The sequence below is a fragment of the Caloenas nicobarica genome, chromosome 18 (assembly GCF_036013445.1).
Source record: "Caloenas nicobarica isolate bCalNic1 chromosome 18, bCalNic1.hap1, whole genome shotgun sequence".
Classification (NCBI taxonomy): Eukaryota; Metazoa; Chordata; class Aves; order Columbiformes; family Columbidae; genus Caloenas; species Caloenas nicobarica.
Genome location: NC_088262.1, coordinates 5,867,435 through 5,889,471, shown reverse-complemented (window position 1 = coordinate 5,889,471; position 22,037 = coordinate 5,867,435). Strand labels below are relative to the sequence as shown.

Sequence of the window (22,037 nt, the reverse complement as noted above, 5' to 3'; positions counted from 1 at the left end):
TTGCAGATGCTGGAACAGTATCTGATGCTTTTTATTTTGTAACCCTGACTGATTTTGCTTTATTTACTGCCTACTTTGCTCTGCTAAACTACTTCCGAATTAACTACCTAACTTGGAGTAATATTTATGAAAGACTAAGGTACCTGTAACGTGAGAATTAGTTGCAAAGATTTTTGTGAAATCTTTTGTATACCTGTGCTGGAAGGGTTTATGCCAATTAAAACTGTGTACTCTTTGAACATTATTTTTTAGTGACGTAAAAGTTAACAAAAGGAGTTTACTGCTTAATTGTGAAATAAAATCCTTTCTTGACTATTACAGCTTTTCATCTAAGTAAAAACAAAAACAAACCAAAACCCACCCACCCACCAAACAAAACCAAACCAACATACATATATAAAAGCTTAGCTTTTCTTTTTGCTTTTTAACACTCCCTTTCATATTTTTGCCTTTAACTTATGTGCAGGTAGTAATTCTGCATAGAATTCTACATAGCTTATGTTTAAGTTGTGAAAATCCTTGCAAAGGAAAGTATATATGGTTGTGATTTGACTTTTTGTAATGCTGAAATATGAGATTCTCAAATCTTGGTATTGTGTCTGGCTTGTCCCTGCAGTGGTACTTGCAGGCGGTGCTTTCTCTCAAGAAGCGTAATTTTCTGCCATCACTCTGCACACTTTTGTCTCCTGTCTTTAGTGTACTTTAGGCTGTGCTAGTTGATTACAGTCCTTTTTTTCTGTATTTCATTGTTCTGACAGAACAAGTACTTCGCTTTATCTCAATTCTATGCCTGGCTGATGTTTTCCTTTTTCAGGGCTGGCTGTAGCATCCTATGAGTTGTGTTCTACACAATGTTTTTGTCTCTTGCTAGCCGGAAGAATTAATCTTTTTGTTCACTGATCACACTCCTGACAGCAAGATTGACTTGGGGATTTTTTTTTTTTTTTTTTTTTTCAGGGTCAATATACAAATTTCCAAACAGTTCTTTGTCACGAAGAGGTGACAAAGATGGTGAAGAGTTGGGATGAAATAATTTGCCTTACTGGCACAAGCTTTTGTGCAGCTTTTGGGTGAAGGAGAGTGTTGAACTGATTTTGTTTAAAGCTGTGCAATTTTCGGCTGGGCTGGTTTTAACATTGGTAATTCCTTGACCCAGTTGTTTTCAGTTATACAAATCCATGTAATTCCTGTCATCTTCAAGAGAAAAATACCATAGATTTTGTGAAGAGTTGGACATTAAGCTGTTTACAATTTTCCCAAATACTTCAGTTAATGATTTAGCTGTTCGCTGTTGAAGTTATGTCATCCTGTATCTTGCAAAAAAAAAAAAGTGCAAAATTATATTTTCAAGAGTAGTTGCTGAAAACTGTGATTTAGTCTGAAATAAGGAAACAGTTTCATTTTATGCTCCTGTTTGTGCTCCATTTCTGTAAAACTTGTTTACTATAGATTAGCTCTGGCACAATCAATAACTGCTGCCTGCAGCCATGGAATAGACTATTTGCAATTAAATAACGTGAAATGAGGAATTACGTGCTGTAATACAAACTGCGTGCGTTGCATTGTGTATTTAGTAGAGACTAGTGTATGAATGTTTGGACTTTTTTACTGCTTCCCTGCTGATTTCAGAGGCGCACAGGAAAATAAAGTGTGTGGGTCTGAAGTGGCTGATGAAAGTTGTCTCCCTTCCAAACAGAAAGGAGCGTCCGATCTCCCTGGGCATCTTCCCGTTGCCTCCAGGAGATGCGATCCTCACGCCTGAAGCGCAGAGAGAGGCGGGGGAGACGCCGGGCTCGGAGCACTGGAAGTTCCCCGAGCTGAGCCAGCCCCGCTCCCACACCAGCCTCAAGGTGAGAACTCTACAGGTTGTAGATCCTTAGCAGGGAGAAAAAGCACGTGGAAAGAATCACACGGAATCCCAGAATGTCAGGGGTCAGAAGGGACCTCAAAAGCTCATCCAGTGCAACCCCCCCACCGGAGCAGGAACACCCAGATGAGGTTACACAGGAAGGTGTCCAGGCGGGTTGGAATGTCTGCAGAGAAGGAGACTCCACAACCTCCCTGGGCAGCCTGGGCCAGGCTCTGGCACCCTCACTGGGAAGAAGTTTCTTCTCAAATTTAAATGGAAGCTCCTGTGTTCCGGTTTGTACCCATTGCCCCTTGCCTTACCATTGGTTGTCACCGAGAAGAGCCTGGCTCCATCCTCCTGACACTCACCCTTTATATATTTATAACCATGAATGAGGTCACCCCTCAGTCTCCTCTTCTCCAGCTCCAGAGCCCCAGCTCCTCAGCCTTTCCTCACACGGGAGATGCTCCACTCCCTTCAGCATCCTGGTGGCTGCGCTGGACTCTCTCCAGCAGTTCCCTGCAGGAAGGAGGAGGGAAAACCCTGAGTCATCTTTGTGTGAACCAAGTGTGTTGCTTCCTTGGAGGGAACTTGTCTGCTGGAAGGAGCAGAGTTTGGGTTGCATTTTCCAAATGAGTGAGAGCAGGCAGGTTCTCCTCTCGCTCATGGGAATGGGTTTTTTCTTTCAAGGGACCCATTGCAAAGGTCGGTCACTTGTTCTTTCCACATTAGGTATGTAACTAGATAGTGTAAACAGGTCTGCTGGTTTGATATCCTTTTAGAAGGAAGGCTTTGGTTACTACTTGGGTAGTACTCTTAGCGTAGCCTCTGCCTACTCTCAGGTGTACAGCAAAGGTATGCCACAGGGTGAGAGTGACCTAACTTGCCTAAATTAGCCTGTGATTTTGATTTCCCTTACGTGTAGCTTGGCTACAGTTCCTGCAATTGTTCTGTGTTCCAACAGTGAGAGGGTGGCACAGAACAAGCTGCAGAAATGGAAAAATGGGGGAGTGAGGTTGGAACGTGATGGGATCGGGCAGCCGGGACTGGGGCTCACAAACAGCACAGAGGGAGGTGAAGAACCCCATAATGTGCAAAGCTTCCCTATATCTTTATGTACTTGAGGGGTTTTTTGAAGCTATGGATGTACTGTTACTTCTGGAAAGGCATACAGCTGAGGGAAATTTCCTCCAAAGTGAATTTAATACTTAGCAGGGGAATTTAAGCTGATAAGTATTCAAGACATAATTGGAACCCAGATTTTTGGGGTTTTTTTTGCCTAGAGGTCATATGGAGATAACGGGAAGTGTAAGTAATGATTAATTGTAAACATATCAAAGTGAGACCAGGAGTTTAGATCTAAAAATTCGTCACTTAAACTCTTGTCTAGGACCATTTTTGGATCTTAAATATGTCCTGTTCCCGGTGTCCCATGTCAATTAACATCAATACATTGACAGACTTCAGGAGAGCTGACTGAAATACAACTTAAAAGTTGTGATTAAGAGTCTAAGTGGAGATGAGGTATAGAGGGAAGTCTCTGATCCCATCCTGTCCCCTCAGAAAATTATATTGGTTAATATATTTTGTCAAAAGAGACTTCTAGGTATAATTCTTTAAAAACAATGTGCTGCTAAAAGAGAATTTACAAAACGGCACAGGCTGTAGTTTTTCGAACCTAGTTAGTCAGAATAAGCTCCTTAGGTCCAAAGCAGCTTCTTTGCTTTTTAGCTGTGCATGTAAAGTACTTCTGAAGTGAACATATTGAATAACATGATATATCGAAGTCATAAGCAGAATTTGCAACTTTCTCTAATAGTTTCGTTTCCTCTAAATGTTTTTAACATCAAGGACAAGGCACGGGCAAGTTTCTGCTGCTTTCAGGCATCTGTGTTCCATTCATGCACGAGCATTTCATTAATGGTCGGTGTTTCCTCTCCAAGTGTCACAGAGCAGGTGTCAGGGAGAACTGGAGCTTGTGCAGTAGTGACACTGCTGGATGTCATTGTGAGACAACACACAATTACATACCATTCATTCTCTTCTGCTTCTTTCTGCAAAGCATTGCAGATGAGCTACTACTTTTTCAGATTTAATTATCTTTTAAAACTTTTTTTTTTTGAGAAGTCTTTTGGCAACATTGCCAAAAAAGTCAAATTTGCTATGTCAACCCAGCAGTGACTTTCAGATGCTCAGGCTTCGAGATATTTTGATTCATTCATTATCACTTAATGGAATTGCATTTCACTTTCATTAGTTCTAGAACAAACATTCGTGATAGCTTAATCAGTGTTGTTTCCAAGAGTTAGCTAAAAAAATACAGCAGATAATAAAGTCAGAAAAGTAAAACAGATGGGATTATTTGAAATTCCTTAAAGGAAAGGGCTATTCAGTTTTCTCTTGCACTATCAAGCTGTTTTTCTTGAGCTTTGCGTGTGAAAAGTCAGTGATCAGCCAGTGCTGCATCAGTTAGTGGATGCTCTTGGAATACAAACATGTAGAAATGTTTGACCAGAGCCAGCGGCTCGGAGGTTTTATTCCCTGTTTGTGTGAGGGGTCCCGTTTCCTCCCTTCTGTGTCTGCTTGCTGAACTATGAATCATTATCCAGCAGCTGAACTTCACCAATTCAAAAGGCAATTGGCTAAATTGTGTAGCTTTTATTTTATTTTTACGTGGATGCAATGCATCTCATCCTATTTTCACATGTTGGTTTTGTTGCCTATGGGTAAGCGTACAGGTTTTACTCCTTTAGAGTCATGCGTTAATGTACTATATTTCTGAATAAACTTGTCAGAATATTGGATTTCTTTGCATTTGCATGTTCTTCAGTAAAATACAGTAATCTTTGTTCTTTAGTTTATATGCCTAACTCTTCTTCAGTGTTTTAATGGCAATTGTTCAATTTTAGGATGAGCTCTCTGATGTTAGCCAAGCAGCCTCAAAATCTACTACTCCAGCGTCCACAGCTGCTTCAGATGCGCCTGTACTGCCTGCTGAAACTCCTCAAAAGGAAGATGTTGAAGGGCTTGCAAAGGACACAGAAATGCCGAATGAAGAGCTGGACGCAAGCAAGAATATTGAAGTACAGGTAGCTCAAGAGACAAGGAATGTGTCCACGGGTGAGCTGCGTTGACTTCTTAGTGTATGGTTACTATGGACCTCGTATCTAATCTGTTATAAAATATCTTAATTGTTGTGCCACAAATGAGAAATGTTTTTTCCTCAGTATTTTTAGGAGTAAAGAATATTGGTAAGAGATACGATTCTGTTGTTTATTGGTGGGTTTAGTAGTTGTTTTTCTAGAATCAGAATTATTTATGACATTTCTTTGTAAACAACAGAAGTGGCACTCATCTAGACACAAAAATCCATACGATGTTAGACATCATCTTGGCTTCTATTACAGAAACAGTGGGAAATAATGACCATTGGATGACTTAAGTTAAATTCAGGGGAGACTTAGAAATTCCAGTGTCTGCACTAGAGTATTGAAATTCATGGGTCTTCTCATTTAATGACCTGCAGAAGTCTACTAATTTGATGATCAGTTAATAACAACTGCATGCAGATAATGTCGAATGTCACAGGGATTTTTTTGTTTTATGGACACATACCACTTTTCCCTAGGTGGAAATGAAAATGAAGAAAAATCTGAAGTTCAGGCAATCATTGAGTCGACTCCAGAGTTGGATATGGATAAAGATCTCAGTGGTTATAAGGGTTCCAGGTAAGTTTTGTGTTGTGATTAGGGTGGGAAAACCAATTTTAGAAGGTGCTAGACTTTGGTTTTGAACTTGTGACTCGTTTAGAAATTTTACCAGACTGAGATCAGGTATCATACAATGAATCTCCTACTTCTGTGACTCTCCCAAATTCCTCAGGAGTTTAAGTGCAACAGCAGCTCTTTATTCTGTTGCTACGCCTGATGAACATTCAGAGTACTTCATATTACATCTGAATTAATAATGTTTAAATATTCATTCCATATTTCAAGCAAAGGGTCTATGACAAGAGACCTCTTCTCCCTACATCAAGGTTTCAAGGTACTACCAGGTTCCCAGCTGGGACCTTGTGTTTTCACCCATATCTTTAGAATCTGGGTTGACGATGGACTTGGCAAATGTTACAGCATTTATTTATCAGATTCTGATGGTGCAATTCTGGTATTGGCAGAATGCTTTTGCCTGAGCCTGCTTCTTTGCAGGCTGTTTCTTGTGAAGGATAACATTGCTTTCTAAAGCTCTAAAAGCCCCATAAAAAATAAACAAGTGCTGATTTAGTAGCAGGGGAGGTATCTGAGCTTCTAAGCAAGACCTGAACAATTTAGAGGCCTTCAAATATGTGTCTGTTTTATTCTTGTGATGCGATGGAAGAAATTACCTTGTGTAGTCAATGTCAATAGTGCAAGATCTTGGTGGGACAGAAGGCCCCTTTCTGGCCAGAGGAATATTGTGATCTCTTTTTGGTTCTTTTGCATTCTTGTTATAGTACATGACTTCCAGCTTGGCTGAGCTGTCTGCTCTTCAAGCGTTTGGGCTGACTAAGTCCTGACGGGGCTGAATTTCTACATGCCAAAATTTGATATGCTTTAATTTATTAAAATCCTGACTGGCTCGGTATCAGCAGCTATCTCAAGTTTGGGATCTTGATGCCAAAGTAGAATTTGAGAATAGAATTTAAGATTCTAAGCCAATCGAAAGCTTCTGAAAATTTTACTTCTGTATTTTTTTGGAGTGACAAATGAACTAGTGGTCAAAACACAGAGAGAACTGCGGTGTGGGAGCGTTTTCTTGCTGCTTTTTTATGTCTTGTTTTAATTCTTTGAATAGCACTCCTACCAAAGGCATAGAGAACAAAGCATTTGACCGTAACACAGAGTCACTCTTTGAAGAGCTGTCATCTGCTGGTTCTGGCCTAATTGGAGATGTGGATGAAGGTGCAGATTTACTGGGTAAGAAAGGTTATTTAAAGAGGAATTTTCCTTGTTAGTGAAGTGCTTAATTATCCTTGCTGGATTTACTGTTAGGATTCATTTGCATTAAAGTGGTTTTAGTGTCATCCTAACATGGTTATTGGAATGCAAAAACAAAAAACAAAAAACCAAACCAGGAGAAAAGTGTTTATTCTTTCTTTCTTTCTTTCAATATAATGATATCAGCCTTAATATTTTGAAGCACTTCTTAACACTCTTCTCTGTTTCAGTTTTTTCTCTATGTTCTCTGTCAGGAAGATTTTTACCTCGAGTAAGGATTTTTATCTTTAACTAGTTTTAGGTAGTTTAATTCAGATTGAGCCCAATGTGTAATGGCCTGGCTTTATCACCTCTGTGGAATTTAACATGTAAGAGAGAATTGCAGCAGAACACAATGGTGGTAATTTAAGAATCAAACCATTAATTGAAAGAGGAGGAACTAGCATTTCTCTCTAAGCAGTTTGCTGCTGCTTGTGTGCTGACTGAACAAAGTTTAAGTTTTGGGAGTATGAGTTGATCAGGAACAGAAAGGACATTAAAAGAAGAATCTTTCTATAAACAATGAATGTCTTGTAGTATAGCAAGGTATTTTTGGACACATCAGTGTTCAGGCCTCGCTTTGACATAATGAAAGCTGGTACTCTGGAAATGTATAAAATGCAGATGCAACTCCTGTGTGTTGTAGGAATGTGTTGTATATAGAAAATGAGCAGTTTGCTTGCTTCTGTTGTCTGACCTGGCAGAAATACAGATTGATAGCAGTATTATGTAGAACTGTTATGCATGCAATCTGGATTTCTGGTTGTTCAGTGTTCCACCAGAAACTTGATTTTACATCAAGTAGGTGACTTTTCTGCCAAGTTACCCCCTGGGAGTAAGGGGCCTATCTCCAGTCTGAGATGGCTTTTCTTTGCCACTGTCTGCTGTGTTGAACCCTGAGCAGCAAGGGCCGCCACATCCTTGCTGGAACGCATTTCATCCAAAACTCCTGCGCTCTGTCACAGGGACAACTGATGACACATTCTGCATGCAAAAGTATAGAGAGCTGAAAAGAAATATTAATATATAGCAACTTCTATCCCTTGTCTACACGATAAGTTGTATAAAGAAATCAAATTCCTGTCAGGACTTCCTGATAATAGATGCTTTGTTTTCTATGGGCAAAAATAATATACTTTTTAGTATAACGTATCAAAAGTTTGTTACTGACTTCATTACTATTCTGTGAAACTACTGCTAGAAACACTGGTGTGTGCAAAATGAACACATGGTTATGACTGAGTTGGTTATGCAGAATGTGTTGGTCCAGAGTTTTTACTATATAATTGCCATTTCACCTTGAGCACAACCATAGTCCAAATTACTCTGCTATTTAAAAGCCCCATCTGCATCCAGGGTAGCTGGTGTGTTTCAAGTATTTGGATGTGTTCTAAGTGCGCATGAAACTTTAGTCTGAAGTTCTGTAAAAGTGGTTAATTGGGATTCTCTAATCTGTTTTCTCTTGGGCTGCATACCCAGGGGAATATTCTGGTGTGTATGCTGCTTTTTTTAAAAAAAAAATTCTTTGAAATCTGTTGCTTCTACAGTTAGGCGTTCTTGGCTGCTTCTTTCATAAAATACATTCTCTGCGTTTTTTCTCTGCTTGGTAACATTTTTTTTTTCTTTGCCTTTGCACTCCGGCTTTGTAGTTTTTGTTCTTGCATTATAAAGGATCCTGAAACCTGTTGGAAGTGATCCTATGTACTTTTATCTGTGAATACTGAAAACATTTCAAAAGCAATAGCCACTTAAATAAAACCTCTGGATAGCTGTAGTGTAGGAGATTTCTCCAGGTATTGATAAAGTAACTGTAGCTGATCTAAATTCCTTCAGTATGAAATGTAATTTACTTTTAATCTAAAACCCTGAGAGAGACATTCCAAAAGAGGGAACTGTGACTTGCATGTCTGTTTTTAATACTTTTTCTTTATTGTTATCAGAATATCTTTTTAACTCTTCTGTTGCCAAAGTCGCTTTAGAAGATTGTTTGCAGGGTATTTTAAAAGCCCCCACCATTTCTTTTCAAAATCCTGCAAATTATATTATTTTAGGCATGCAAACAATAGGGTGAGAAATGAATTTCCAAAAATTTAAATAACACTGAAGTAGTTAAGTTCACTTTTTTCCATAGTAACATATTAGTTAGAAAATTTTGCTGAATGGCTTAGCATTTTGTCTGAGTACTGTGCTTCTAAATTATTTCACAGCAAATCAGAGAGACTTTTACTGAGTTGCTGATTTTTATAAGAGATCTAACCAATAGAAATGGTTGTGACAAACTTAACTTTTTTAACATCTGTCTTTCGTATAGATCCTGCTTCTAATCACATCACATTCCACTTCAAATTTTTGGTCGTGGCTTTGTTTTAGTTCACTCTTACTTCATAAGTCTAAATCTTTTATTGCTCTTCACTCATTCTACACCTTACATGAAATGTTTCTTCTTGTTTTTGCTCTACATGGATTGCATGGGCTTTAAAGACCATAATTTCTTTGGTAAGGTATCATTTGCTCTGGGGAAGTCTGCAGGGCTTTTGCAATCTGAGCTTTGTAATTCAGCATGTCTTGTGTTTAGAACTTACATACTTTTGTATCTCACGTAGTATAAAGGACAGCTGAACATTTTAAACTTAACTTCAACTTAGTAGTACTGTAACCTCTTCAAAACACATAGACTAGGTGGAGGTAGGGTTGCCTTTAGGCTTTAATTGAAATCAGATTGGGAAGAAGGTGGAGGGGAAAGCTAATAGTAGAAGGTAGGTCGGTCCTGAAACTTCACATAGCTCACAGTTTTTATGACAAGTTTGTTGTACTTAAAATTCAGCTGTTTTTAGACAATGGCAAAACATACATTTTGTAAAAACAACCGGTTTTATCTGCTGATTTCATGTGTTTGTTTCCTTTGGTAAGGAATGGGTCGTGAAGTTGAAAACCTTATTTTGGAAAACACTCAGCTGTTGGAGACAAAGTAAGTGAGAATGTGTATGTAAAAATACTGACCTTTTCTGTTTTATGTCTTCAATATCTTCATACACAGCTGAAATTATACAAATGTTCTTTCAGTTCTAAGAGTAGTGGTGATATAAGTATTTTGAATCTGTAGGTATATTTACCTAAATATATAGTTTAGTGGGTATTCTCTAGAGATTAAGGACCTAAGAAGCAAAAGCTGCTTTTATCCTTGTAAGGCTACAAGCAACGCAGCGCCGTGTCCTAATGAGATCAGCTCCCTGCCTTTCCTGTTAGAAACAGAGGAATTCAACTTCTAAGCAAACAGTTCTGATTTATCAGTACTTTTTTCTAATACAGAGGTGTAAATGTACTTGAGCATTTGAGATCTCGGGGGGAGAGGGTTTGACCTGTTTTAGAAAGCCGTATCTTTTTACAGCTGCTCCATGTAAGAAATGTGCAGGTCTACAAGAATAAAATCAGACTGAAGCTCAACTATGAGTCATCCTTGTAACGGTGTATTTTAAATGTTTGTGTAGAAATGCACTGAATGTAGTGAAGAATGATTTGATAGCAAAGGTGGATGAATTGACCTGCGAGAAGGATGTACTACAAGGTGAATTAGAGGCTGTAAAACAAGCAAAACAAAAGCTTGAAGAGAAGAATAAGGAACTGGAAGAAGAGCTGAGAAAGTAAGTTTAATTCCGTGGTTGTGAAAAAGAAAGAAAAAAGAAAACCCACTGTGTTATCTAATGCAGCTATTTTTTATTTTATATTTAGAGCTCGTGCAGAAGCAGAGGAAGCAAGACAGAAAGCTAAAGAGGATGATGATGTAGGTGTATGTGTGTCTATTTTTCTGTGTATAATTCACAATGGGGCATTAGAAGTTCGCATGCATTTAGTGAATGCTCTTAAACTTTGCTGCGTAATAAGTAGTGGTGAACTGCCTCCATGTATAGAAAAGATAGAAGATCTAAAGAGCACAAGTAAACTTAAAATGGCCATGTCTAGTTTCTTTCTGCCCATTGTTGTGTGTCACATTCTTTTTGAAGAACTGTTTTTATTCAGTTTATACTAAATACAAAAGATGGAGGGAGAGGCAGGTAAAATGAGTTTGTTTTACAAAGCCCCGAATGATTTGCCATCTGGAATTGTGCCCTAAGCTGGCTCTTATCGGAAGGAAGAGGCTGACTCTGCAAGGCCCTACTGTGCTCCTTTGTTTGTCCTATGTTTGCTTTTTTTGTGTGCTCAGAGCGATGTCCCCACCGCTCAGCGGAAGCGTTTTACTCGTGTTGAAATGGCCCGTGTTCTGATGGAAAGAAATCAGTATAAAGAGAGGTTGATGGAGCTTCAGGAAGCTGTCCGATGGACTGAGATGATAAGGTAAAAGGCTCTTTTAAAATACTTCATAGAGCTCCTTGGATTTTACAAGCTTTTGATTTTTCTCCTGCAGTGATCTGGTCAGTAGGTTGGGTTATGAGGCCCTTCCTATTGCCTCCCTACATGCCCATGCATAACTTTGGTTTTTTTAAATTATCAGCATATAACTTATCTTGTCAAAATGGGTTCTTGGTGAGACCTCAGTGAAGATATATTACTTCATATGATGTGAAATAAGCATCCCATGAAGAAATTTCTGTATTTTAGAACAATTACAAAACTTGGTAGCCATAAATAATTAATTTGGGCAGGAAAAATTACTGTGTGTGTATGTGTGCACATACCTTAGAGCAGTGGGCCCAGTTGTCAGCTGAGATGTCAAATCAGGAATAACATAGTCTTCAGATTGATTGTAATCCATTTGTAAGGACTCGCGTTCTTCAGGAGAAAACACAATTTTAAAACTGTGCAAGGTTTGTTAAATATAAGCAATAAAGATGGTGATTTCGCCTAATTTGCATCCTGACTATTGAGTTGTCCGGAAGGTATGATTTTAAAAACAAAGGTCTTCTGCCTCAGACCTTGGCCCAGCTCATTCCTGCCACATCTGCCCAAGCCGTGTCCATGTCCAGAGGTGACAGTGTCTTTGGGTGCTCTCTGACCATCAGGTGTAACAAAGGCATTTAATTTTTTCTATTGTCCTCAATAACTGGGAGACGTTTGGACTCCCAAGCAGACGTGGCTTGCTTTTCTGTAGCTATTGTCTCCTGTAGAAATCCCCTATCTCTGTTAATGCATCTGTGGCTTCAGGAGCAATCACTTCATTTATTTTCTGATGTGCTGAAGAATAAGATGTTTTAAAATAAAAAGCAATGGTTACAATATTAAAAAATACGAGGCAGAAGAATTTAAAATGGTTTGCTGCTTGCTTCTAGTTGTTTTCACTGCAAAGTGTTACATGGATTTGTCTCTTCCATCTGAGAAGCACTCACCAGTTGTGTTTGTGATGCAAATAGACGTGGATGATGTTTGTGTAACTTCAGTTCATCTAGTGAGAACTTAAATGTTGCGCTCGGATCAGAAAAGTGGCAATATGAAGAAACAGGCTTTGATACTTTCGATATGTTATCCTGGGTTTTTAAGGAAGAGTTACACACTGTTCTTTTTGGTTTTTTTTAATCAATGCTTACTCAGTAAACTTGGAATTCATTTCTTGTAGAGCATCAAGAGAAAATCCAGCCATGCAAGAAAAGAAGAGATCAAGCATTTGGCAGTTGTAAGTATTGAAACACAACTCACTGGCAAAAATAAATAAAAGACCCTAACCAATTAGCTGGTGTATCTTTGTATGTTAGCTAATTATCTTTTGGCAGATGAAGATGTCTTAACTGTTCTCCTCTTGTTACCTAGCATGCCAGCTCGGTAAGGCTGTTCTTGAAGACAAAATGTATCGTAAGCTGCATCACACAGTGAATGGCTGTGCACTTTGTGAAGTTAAATGCCAAAGTGCTGTCATTTTTTTTTTTTCCTAGCTGAATATGCACAGGGCTCTTGTTCTGAACATTTTTCTGGATTCTTTTTTATGATGAAAAATAGAAACCTGAGTAGCTTGTGTGGATTGCATTTATTTCAGCTTCCTTTTCCTCTAGGAAGTATGGCTTACTGATTGTTCAATTTTCCTTTCTAACTTCAAGCTTTTTAAAACAGTGTTATTTGCAATGAGATATTTGTCAAATAATCCCTTTGTGGTTTGCTGATAACTGCTCTGTCTTTTAGCCTAGAAAATGGTGGAGTTTTTAAAGTGATCTGTGCATGAACTAATATGCTTCATAAAACTCTCTTCTGGGTGTGATGTTCACATCCTAATGTTGTTGGTTCCCTGTAGATGTTCATTCAAGATGAAGATCCCATTAAATTTGATAAATGGGATAATAACTCTTAAGAATTTGTCTTACTGATGTGAGTTTCTGTGCTTTGAGGGTGCTGCTGAGTGTGTGGTGGCTGCTGCTACACTGAGCTCCAGTTTCTTAGTCTAACTGGCTTGAGCAGGGTAACATATGCCATGTTTTGCCTGCATAGTCCAATTTGGATGTATCTTACAAATGTTGGCTCTCATTTTTTTTTTCTTCCTTCCTCTAGTTTTAGCAGGCTCTTCAGTTCATCTAGCAATACAGCTAAGAAACCAGAACCTCCTGTCAATGTTAAATATAATGCTCCAACCTCGCATATTACTCCATCAGTCAAGAAAAGAAGCAGCACCTTATCTCAATTACCAAGTGACAAATCGAAAGCTTTTGAATTCCTCAGTGAAGAGTAAGACATTTTGGTTTTATAGTACTAGATATGCTCTATCAAGTATTTACTCATTTAATCCTCTGAGATAAACAGCATGTTGCTAAGTGAAGTATAATGTTCTCCTGAAGTGAATGTTGACACATAAGAAGTCAACATAGCACAGACTGAAATGCTCAGCGGTGGGTGAATACTCTGGGTACCTGGCAGTAATATTCTCTTTGGTAAACATCACTTTCTTTCATAAAAGCACATTTAGGCACAGGAGGCAGCGCTTGGTACACTTCTATATGCAGGTGTTGTAGCTAAGCAATAACTGTACACATACTTTCACTTCAACGGAAAAATAGAATGAGTCATGCTAACAGGTATCTGTAATTATTTTATTTTTCTTCTCCCTGTGCTGTTTTTTGGCAATATATCCTTTTGCTTTACAACTTTTAGAGCTTTTAGTAGAAGATACTGACAAGAGACTTTCTGGTTTTACCTGTCTTTCACAGGTCCCTTAGAAACAGCCCACAGGGAACCTGCTGTTCTAGAAGTGATGTGTTGGAAAACTAGCGATCTCTTTGGTAACCCTGTGCTTCCACAGAGATCTGGTCTCCTGAGTCCAATAGCAACTCCCATTACACAAAAGAATTTGAGGGAGCATAACTAACAGGTTCTTTAATAACGCTTCTTCCCTAGAACTGAAGCCAGTTTAGCCTCGCGCAGAGAGCAGAAGAGGGAGCAGTATCGCCAGGTGAAGGCTCATGTTCAGAAAGAGGATGGGAGAGTGCAAGCGTTTGGCTGGAGTCTACCTCAGAAGTACAAACAGGTATTATGCTTATGTTTTCAAATGTGGTGGAAGCAACTTCATGTTTTGTGACATTTGAACAGAGCATAATTTCACAGCTTGTGTTTGAGTGATTGCAGCATTTTTTTTGTTGAACTTTTGCAGTTAAGAGTCTTTCGAAGGAAAACCATAGTGCGAAACTATTATGTTTAATAAAGTCTGGTCAACTGATTCCAAAGACTAAACCTCTTCTAAAGGTGAAAGCTTTTCTGTTTGTGTTTTGTTGTTATTTTCTATTTTTTTTTTTTATTTTTAGGTGGCAAATGGTGGCCAGGGTGACAATAAGATGAAGAACTTGCCCGTACCTGTTTACCTGAGACCTTTAGATGAGAAGGATACCTCGATGAAGGTAGGATATTGACAGTGATGATCCAGAGACTTGGACAACCTATAGCTTGAATATTTTTATTTTAGACTTTATTTTCTTTTTTAAATAAAGTTGTTTCTTTTTGAAGCATAGATGAATCAGAATTTAAGCTGCAGTAGAAATGTACCTGACTTTACTCTCAATGAATTCCCTATAATGGACTGCAGATATATAATAATTTTGACATTGCTTAGCATATTTAACAATGGCTGTGACTTGTTTGCTTTAGTTTAATATTGAAGTGGAGTATTTCTTTTTCTTTCAAGCTGTGGTGTGCTGTAGGGGTAAACCTTTCAGGAGGGAAAACACGAGATGGTGGGTCTGTGGTTGGTGCTAGTGTGTTCTACAATGATGTGACTGGTACGGATGCAGATGGCAACAAGCAACAAACAGGATCTCAAAGTAGCTTAGATAAACTAGACCAAGAGCTCAAGGTAAGGTCACTGTAAGGCATGTTCAACAGTTTATATAGTTAAATATATTTACTGTCTATCTGTAGATTGAGAAAATATTTTGTAATCAGGTTTATTGGTAATTAATAGATTTGGGTAGTCATCAACCCAAGATATTTGGGTTATTGAATCCAACTACAAAAATGCTGTGATTCTTTCCTGTGTGCCAGCTTGTTGGCAAATCTGAGGAATCAATTTTACATCAAAATGATGCACCACTGATGGCAGTCAGAACACAAACAGTTCTGTCACAAATGTTTTTTAAAGGTGCCCGTGTCATTGTTTAAACATATCGTAGTCTTCGTGTTTTCATGAAGAAGCAATGAATGGAATTGATATTAAGGGTATAAAAACAGAGGCTTAATTTTGAAGTGCCTTGGGACATTACATTAATCTGTGGCAATACCGAGTATGGTTGCTGGCATGTAAATAGTGTTCTTAAGTAGCTTTATACTTATCTAACTGTATAATTGTGCAGTATAATTTTCTGTAGCTTTCTACACAGATATGAAATATGAGGGGGTTTTATATTCTAAATATATATAGAACAAGTAATTACATATAATTTTACAATGACATTAAAGATATTTAACTTATCACATATTTGTGTGTATTTCTGTAGTTAATAATGTAAGAACATACAAGATCAAAGGTAATAGTTCTATTCTTGTCCCCCTTCCTGTTGTTATTCCCTTCTGTTCTGCCTTTATTCTCCCTCAGGACCAGCAGAAAGAGCTGAAACATCAGGAAGAATTATCCAGTCTAGTTTGGATCTGTACTAGCACACATTCTGCTACAAAAGTTATCATCATTGATGCTAATCAACCAGGAAATATTCTGGACAGTTTCATTGTTTGTAATTCTCATGTGCTCTGTATTGCTAGTGTACCAGGTAAAGACTTGTGATGTTTTAACTCCTGTTTATTAAATGTATCTTATTCAGGTTTTCTTATGCAAAAAAAAAAATAGTGTGATAAAATGTTACTGTAACACAGCAAGTGTTCAGTCGTAGGGAAGACTATTGGATACCTACTCCACAGTTCCACTCTTCAGTTGGCTCTTAAATTAACTCAAAGGTAGAGAGATGTTGGCAACCAAGACTAAGTATTTTGTCTGCTGTATTCTAAATCGTGCAGTAGTGCCAATGCTTTATGGCACTGTGAATGTCGCAAAAGAAAAATGTTGGTTTTTTTAGACCTCTTCATCCTCTTGAAGTTAAGTCGCAAGTCTTGGAGCTTCCTGTAGAGGGAATCCTTGTTACATGGAGAGTGTACGTGGAGCGTGTGCTGAGGGAAGTTTAATAGGAGGATATTATGATTCTGGAGAAGAACTAATCGTGCTTTGGGTTTTCTTGTTTCTTGGCTTACATTTATAGAAGTTTGTGGCGCTAGTTCCAGTGAATGTTTTGTTTAATAAGCTCAGAAGAAATCTCTTTCCGGTGAAGTTTGAGGTTTTGCTCCACTGAAATGACATATAACTTGTAAAATCAAAGCAGCATAAAATATAGTAAAATACGATAAAAATTTCAAGAAACCAAGAATAATATTTTAAGTCTTAAAAGTGGTTGAGAGGGTTGTATGAGAGAAAAACAGCTTTTCTTCCAGAAAAAGGATCTGCTGCAGTTAAATTCTTCATAAAGGTGTAGATAGGCACTCCTGCATATATACACTGTTATAAAATCTAATTTTAATGGAAAATTTATTTGAAGTAGAAATAAATTAATAGGAAAAAATCTTCAGATTGAAATATGGTGTATGACATTCAGATGTGCAGCATGTATAGATACTGCTTTTGCTTTTTGAGCTTGTAGATGGATATCTGCATGTTAAATCTCAGCTGCTGGAGAGTTCATTCTGTTTGAAGCTTAGTTGGTTATTAGATGGAAGAATCATTCACCTTTATGTCCACAAGAAATGTGAGTTTAATCTCTTTCAGGGGCAAGGGAAACAGACTATCCAGCAGGAGAAGAAGGGTCTCAAGAGGCAGATCCCAGTCAAGTGGACAAGTCGTCTCTGTGTGGGAGTATGACCAGTAACAGCTCTGCCGACACTGACAGCTTACTGGGAGGAATCACGGTGGTCGGCTGCACTGCGGAGGGGGTCACAGCAGCACCCCCAGCGCAGGATGCAAACGGCAGCTCGCCAAGGGCAGAGAAACAGCCAGGTATGAGAATCTTACAAGTATGCCAGGGATGGCCTAATACCATTAGGTTCGCTGGAAAATGAATGGTGTGGGTATTGAATGTAACAGCTTGTCCGTAAGTGGTGATGACATAAAACAAGTACTCTGGGAAATGGCCTATGAGTCTTTTGTGTCCAGTTCTGGGCGCCTCAGTTCCAGAAGGACAGGGAACTGCTGGAGAGAGTCCAGCGCAGCCACCAGGATGCTGAAGGGAGTGGAGCATCTCCCGTGTGAGGAAAGGCTGAGGAGCTGGGGCTCTGGAGCTGGAGAAGAGGAGACTGAGGGGTGACCTCATTCATGGTTATAAATATATAAAGGGTGAGTGTCAGGAGGATGGAGCCAGGCTCTTCTCGGTGACAACCAATGGTAAGACAAGGGGCAATGGGTACAAACTGGAACACAGGAGCTTCCACTTAAATGTGAGAAGAAACTTCTTCCCAGTGAGGGTGTCAGAGCCTGGCCCAGGCTGCCCAGGGAGGTTGTGGAGTCTCCTTCTCTGCAGACATTCCAACCCGCCTGGACGCCTTCCTGTGTAACCTCATCTGGGTGTTCCTGCTCCGGCGGGGGGATTGGACTGGATGAGTTTTCAAGGTCCCTTCCAATCCCTAACTTTCTGTGATTCTAATATACTTGCACTGTGGAATCGTAGCTGGAAACTTTGTGGAGGTGATATTAAATGGGTCCAGACAATTGCTTCTTTAAATACTTTTGAGAGAACTCTGACTGGTGCATGATCTAAAGAGAGCTTTTAAGGTATTCGGTATTTGAAATGCAGATCTTGCCGACAGATGACTATAGAGAATGTGAACATATGCCTTAAATCTTGTACAGTCTTAATAGAGGTTTAAATGAAGCTGCTTACCTTATAGGCATTCGTAATATTTTTCTGTCGTACGCTCTCCAGAGCTGTGGTGGTTAATGGATATGTGGTGGTTGGACTCGTTCACTGCTATTCTGGTTAATCACTCAAAGGACAATCTGTGCCATCAGTCACCGGGTTGATTCTTAGTGCATTTGACACCTGTTGATGCAGTGCAACCTACTAAAGTTTGGGTCTTTCTGATTTTTCTTTTTTTGTTTAGATTAAATACCGAATCTGCGTTGTGTCTGTCTGGTTATTACAGCTATTCACTTAAGTTTTAAGTAGCAAGCTGTGGCTGTCTTAAATAATTGAGACTTCTTGCACGGTTGTTTTTTTTCAAATTTTTTTATTCCGTAGATATTGCAACTGAAAGTAATTCAGTAGATGAGAACATTCCAACAGCAGAGGAGGCAACGGAAGCAACAGAAGTCAGTGCAGGGACAGGAGAAGACACAGCTGATATCGCACAAACTGGGGTCTACACAGAGCACGTCTTCACGGACCCGCTGGGAGTGCAGAATACAACAGAGGCGTCTCCAGTATACCAGCCTAGGTACACAGTCTCAAACCTCATACCTCTTAAAATGCATTTAAAAAGAAAAAGATATTTGTAGGAACACAACATGGGGATGAAATGACTACTTTTTTTTTTCTTGTTAAGTGTTGTTGAGGTTTATATACGTAGTCTTGTTCCAAGCTACTCTATGGTTTGCTGGCGTGAAAGGGTCACCTGTGGACGAAGAGTCTTTTGTCTGTGAACTCGTATCCCTTGAGTACAGACACCTCCAGAATGGAGTAGTGAGTGTTTGTCACCTAGTCCTCTCGCAGACTTAATGTGAATGGTGCTGATCTAGTCATGCCCATTTAATTTCCCTGTTTTGATGTCAAAATAAATAAGAATTACGCTCCCCTCTTCCAATCAACTGGTTGCTCAAACATATATTTACTTTCTCAGAATAGTCCATCTGTGAGTAGTTACAGGAGTGGAGAAGAAGCTTGAAAGGAATCAGTATTTCATACCTTCAGGAATCATCACTCTCCACATATAGGCACAAAAGTATCCTACAGGTTTTTAAGTGTTTCTCTTAACATGTGACTCTTCTGCCATTCCCCAGGGATATCAGCAATACTGACAGCCTTGAATGGAACCTAAATTTCCTTGTATAAGTAAATGTCCACTTGAGGAAATGAATTGTTATTGAGGTTTTCATCTATATCGCTGTACTGTCATGCAGTTACTGATTTTTAGATACCTTATGTACTTCAAAATCCAATGTAAAAACTAGCAGCAATGAAGGAAATACCTAGGTTATAATCTGAGTAATCTGTGCACTTCATTCGATGTATTTTAACTGTTGGGTTGTGGGGTTTTTGTTTTATTTTTAGTACTGAGTCAGAGTTATATAAAGACATTGCAGTTTTGCCAAATGAGCAAGATCTAGTGAGAGAAGAAGCACAGAAAATGAGTAGCCTTTTGCCGACAATGTGGCTTGGAGCACAGAATGGATGGTAAGAAAATGCCAATCTTGCTAAATGCATTTGGAAAAAATATTTTAAACTTGCTTTTTGTGTGCCTACAGGCCTGATAACTGTCTTGAGTCAAGATAAAGTGCAAGATGACCTCAAGAGGTCATAAACTTGTACACTTTGCTACATTTAGGCATTATAGAATTCAAAGAAAGCATTGTAGGTGATTAGCAAGCACTTTTTGGTGGATAACACTCACCTGCAGAAAAATTGGTTTTTTTTTTTTGTAGTCAAAGAAATTGTTATGGTCTGATAATTCCGTAACTTTCAATATTTTATTATGCTAGAAAACTAAACTGCCTTTTTTACTGCAGATGTACATGCAAAGGAGTTGATAATGCTTTAGGCCTCCGAAAAAAATGTCCTGCTGCTCATGTAGGGGTATTTTGGTTTTTTTTCAGGGGAAGATGCAAACTTATTTTCCCTTTGATTGTAGATTTCAGTTATAGGAGTTTTGCTTGGTTTTTTAATCCTGTCTGGCAGACCTTTCCCAGTGCTTTTAATCCCTCCTAATTTGTCTTTGCAGCCTGTATGTTCATTCGTCAGTGGCCCAGTGGAGGAAATGTGTTCATGCCATTAAACTTAAAGATTCTATTCTCAGTATTGTGTAAGTCCTGAAAGAATGTCACGTCAATCATAATTAACTTTTGTTAAAATACTTGCAAAATTGCTTTATATTTCCTCCTCACGTATTGGGAATGCCAGTAGCCATAAATGCATGTGTATTCTTTGAGGGGCAGTGGAAAATGTTTGAGGAGTAAGGAAAAAAAATGGAATCTTGCATCTGTTGGAAATCCTGTAGCTCAAATGATGAGCTGTAGCCGTATACTTGGTATTCTTGGTATCTGTATGCTTGAAACAGTTAAGTTTTTATCCCTGATGTTTTCTTCAGGCATTGTAGCTAGATATGTTTTAAGCTTTCTGAGCTGGATTTTGACACTACTCTCCCTTCTCTTGAGCTGTATTGTAGAAATCACTAAGGCTAAAGTGAATGGGAAAAGTATATTGACATATTAAATATTTATACATTAAGCTTGCTGTTTGATAAATTCAGTCTAACGGTGTATGGTTTTTGGCTCCTTTTTTTTCCAGACATGTAAAAGGAATAGTATTAGTTGCACTAGCCGATGGAACACTAGCAATATTTCACCGAGGAGTGGGTAAGTATTCTATTAGATCTTGAAACTAGTGAAGTTATAACATTATTTAGGAATGTGCCATTTATAAATAGCATTCTGAAAATGTGGTCCCCAGTGGCCTTTTTACAGGTTGTCTTGAGAAATCTTTCTAGTATTTCAGTTGCAGTTTCAAGTCCCATTTTTGCACTGTCCTGGTGCCTCCTGGAATGTTTTTCTTACTCTGAGAAGGAGAAAGGGATATATCTGAGCTAAATAGCAAAAAGCCAGTTGCTCAAGTCCACTTTGATGATAATCTCTTTTGTTTTTGTCATCATGCTCAATAGTTGTCTTCTGTTTTATTAACAGTGTTAATAATTATCTGTGGCCAAGTCCTTCAATGGGAGTTTTGTAAGACTCCCTTCTGAATTTCTGCCCAAACCATTATTGGACACGTTCCATTCTTCAGCCTCCAGAATAAGGACCTGGAGGGGAAGCTCTTGCTATGAGTAACTGAAGCTTACCTGTTGGCTTGTTTCCACAGGCTCCCGATTCATTTGTTCTTGTGGAGTTTAAATCCCTGTGCTCAGCATTTAGGAGAAGTAAAGAGGTTGCACAGCACTAATGCAGATGTATCTTCCCCAATATTTGCGTGAAGTTGTGTTTTTACTGTTTATTTGTTCTGAAACTCAAACTCTAGTACCTTACAATCCTCAAGGATCTGGAGTAAATGTCAGTGATGATCTGTGGCCTAGCTCAGTCTACAGAAGAATTTACTTTGTGTTCAATGACCAAATATACTATGCTTTCAGTAGATTTCAGGTGCCTTTCTTAAGATTTTGCAGCATATTTTAAAAAGATCTTGATGTTCTGGCCAACGTTTCCCTGTTCGGTCAAGCAGTGTCCAGTGTCCAACTGTGCCCAGCGCTGTGTGGGTAGTTGCTTGTAAGATATACTGATGACCATCCAAGTAAAGCATTTAGCACTAGATAGCTTGCTGTTTTTAAAAATGTTTTGATATGTTTTGAACATGAGTCACTGTACAAGCTTATTATATTAAAAGCAAAGTAGGATTTGGGATGTTGGTAGTTTGTATAACCAGTTGCTCTTTTTTTTTAATGAGAAGCCTAGTCATAAACTTGTATTGACTTATCCAGATTATTATAGTGCTTTTAAAAACATTAGACTGTTAAGGTATTTCCCTGTGCTTCTAAAA

General features: G+C 38.6%; 1 protein-coding gene across 3 annotated transcripts in view; it reads left to right on the top strand.

Moving 5' to 3' along the window:
* Positions 1–22,037, top strand: part of SPAG9 (sperm associated antigen 9) — a 63,425-nt gene that overhangs the window by 29,461 nt on the left and 11,927 nt on the right. For all 3 annotated transcript variants that reach the window (XM_065648166.1, XM_065648165.1, XM_065648167.1), the window contains exons 5-23: positions 1,697–1,850; positions 4,759–4,969; positions 5,478–5,577; positions 6,680–6,801; positions 9,772–9,829; positions 10,350–10,502; positions 10,591–10,642; positions 11,063–11,193; positions 12,410–12,466; positions 13,330–13,503; positions 14,170–14,299; positions 14,574–14,666; positions 14,951–15,118; positions 15,857–16,028; positions 17,072–17,299; positions 18,537–18,732; positions 19,566–19,688; positions 20,233–20,313; positions 20,799–20,866. In XM_065648166.1, the coding sequence (XP_065504238.1) occupies positions 1,697–1,850; positions 4,759–4,969; positions 5,478–5,577; positions 6,680–6,801; positions 9,772–9,829; positions 10,350–10,502; positions 10,591–10,642; positions 11,063–11,193; positions 12,410–12,466; positions 13,330–13,503; positions 14,170–14,299; positions 14,574–14,666; positions 14,951–15,118; positions 15,857–16,028; positions 17,072–17,299; positions 18,537–18,732; positions 19,566–19,688; positions 20,233–20,313; positions 20,799–20,866 (2,471 nt within the window). The remainder of the gene's footprint in view (positions 1–1,696; positions 1,851–4,758; positions 4,970–5,477; positions 5,578–6,679; positions 6,802–9,771; positions 9,830–10,349; positions 10,503–10,590; positions 10,643–11,062; positions 11,194–12,409; positions 12,467–13,329; positions 13,504–14,169; positions 14,300–14,573; positions 14,667–14,950; positions 15,119–15,856; positions 16,029–17,071; positions 17,300–18,536; positions 18,733–19,565; positions 19,689–20,232; positions 20,314–20,798; positions 20,867–22,037) is intronic.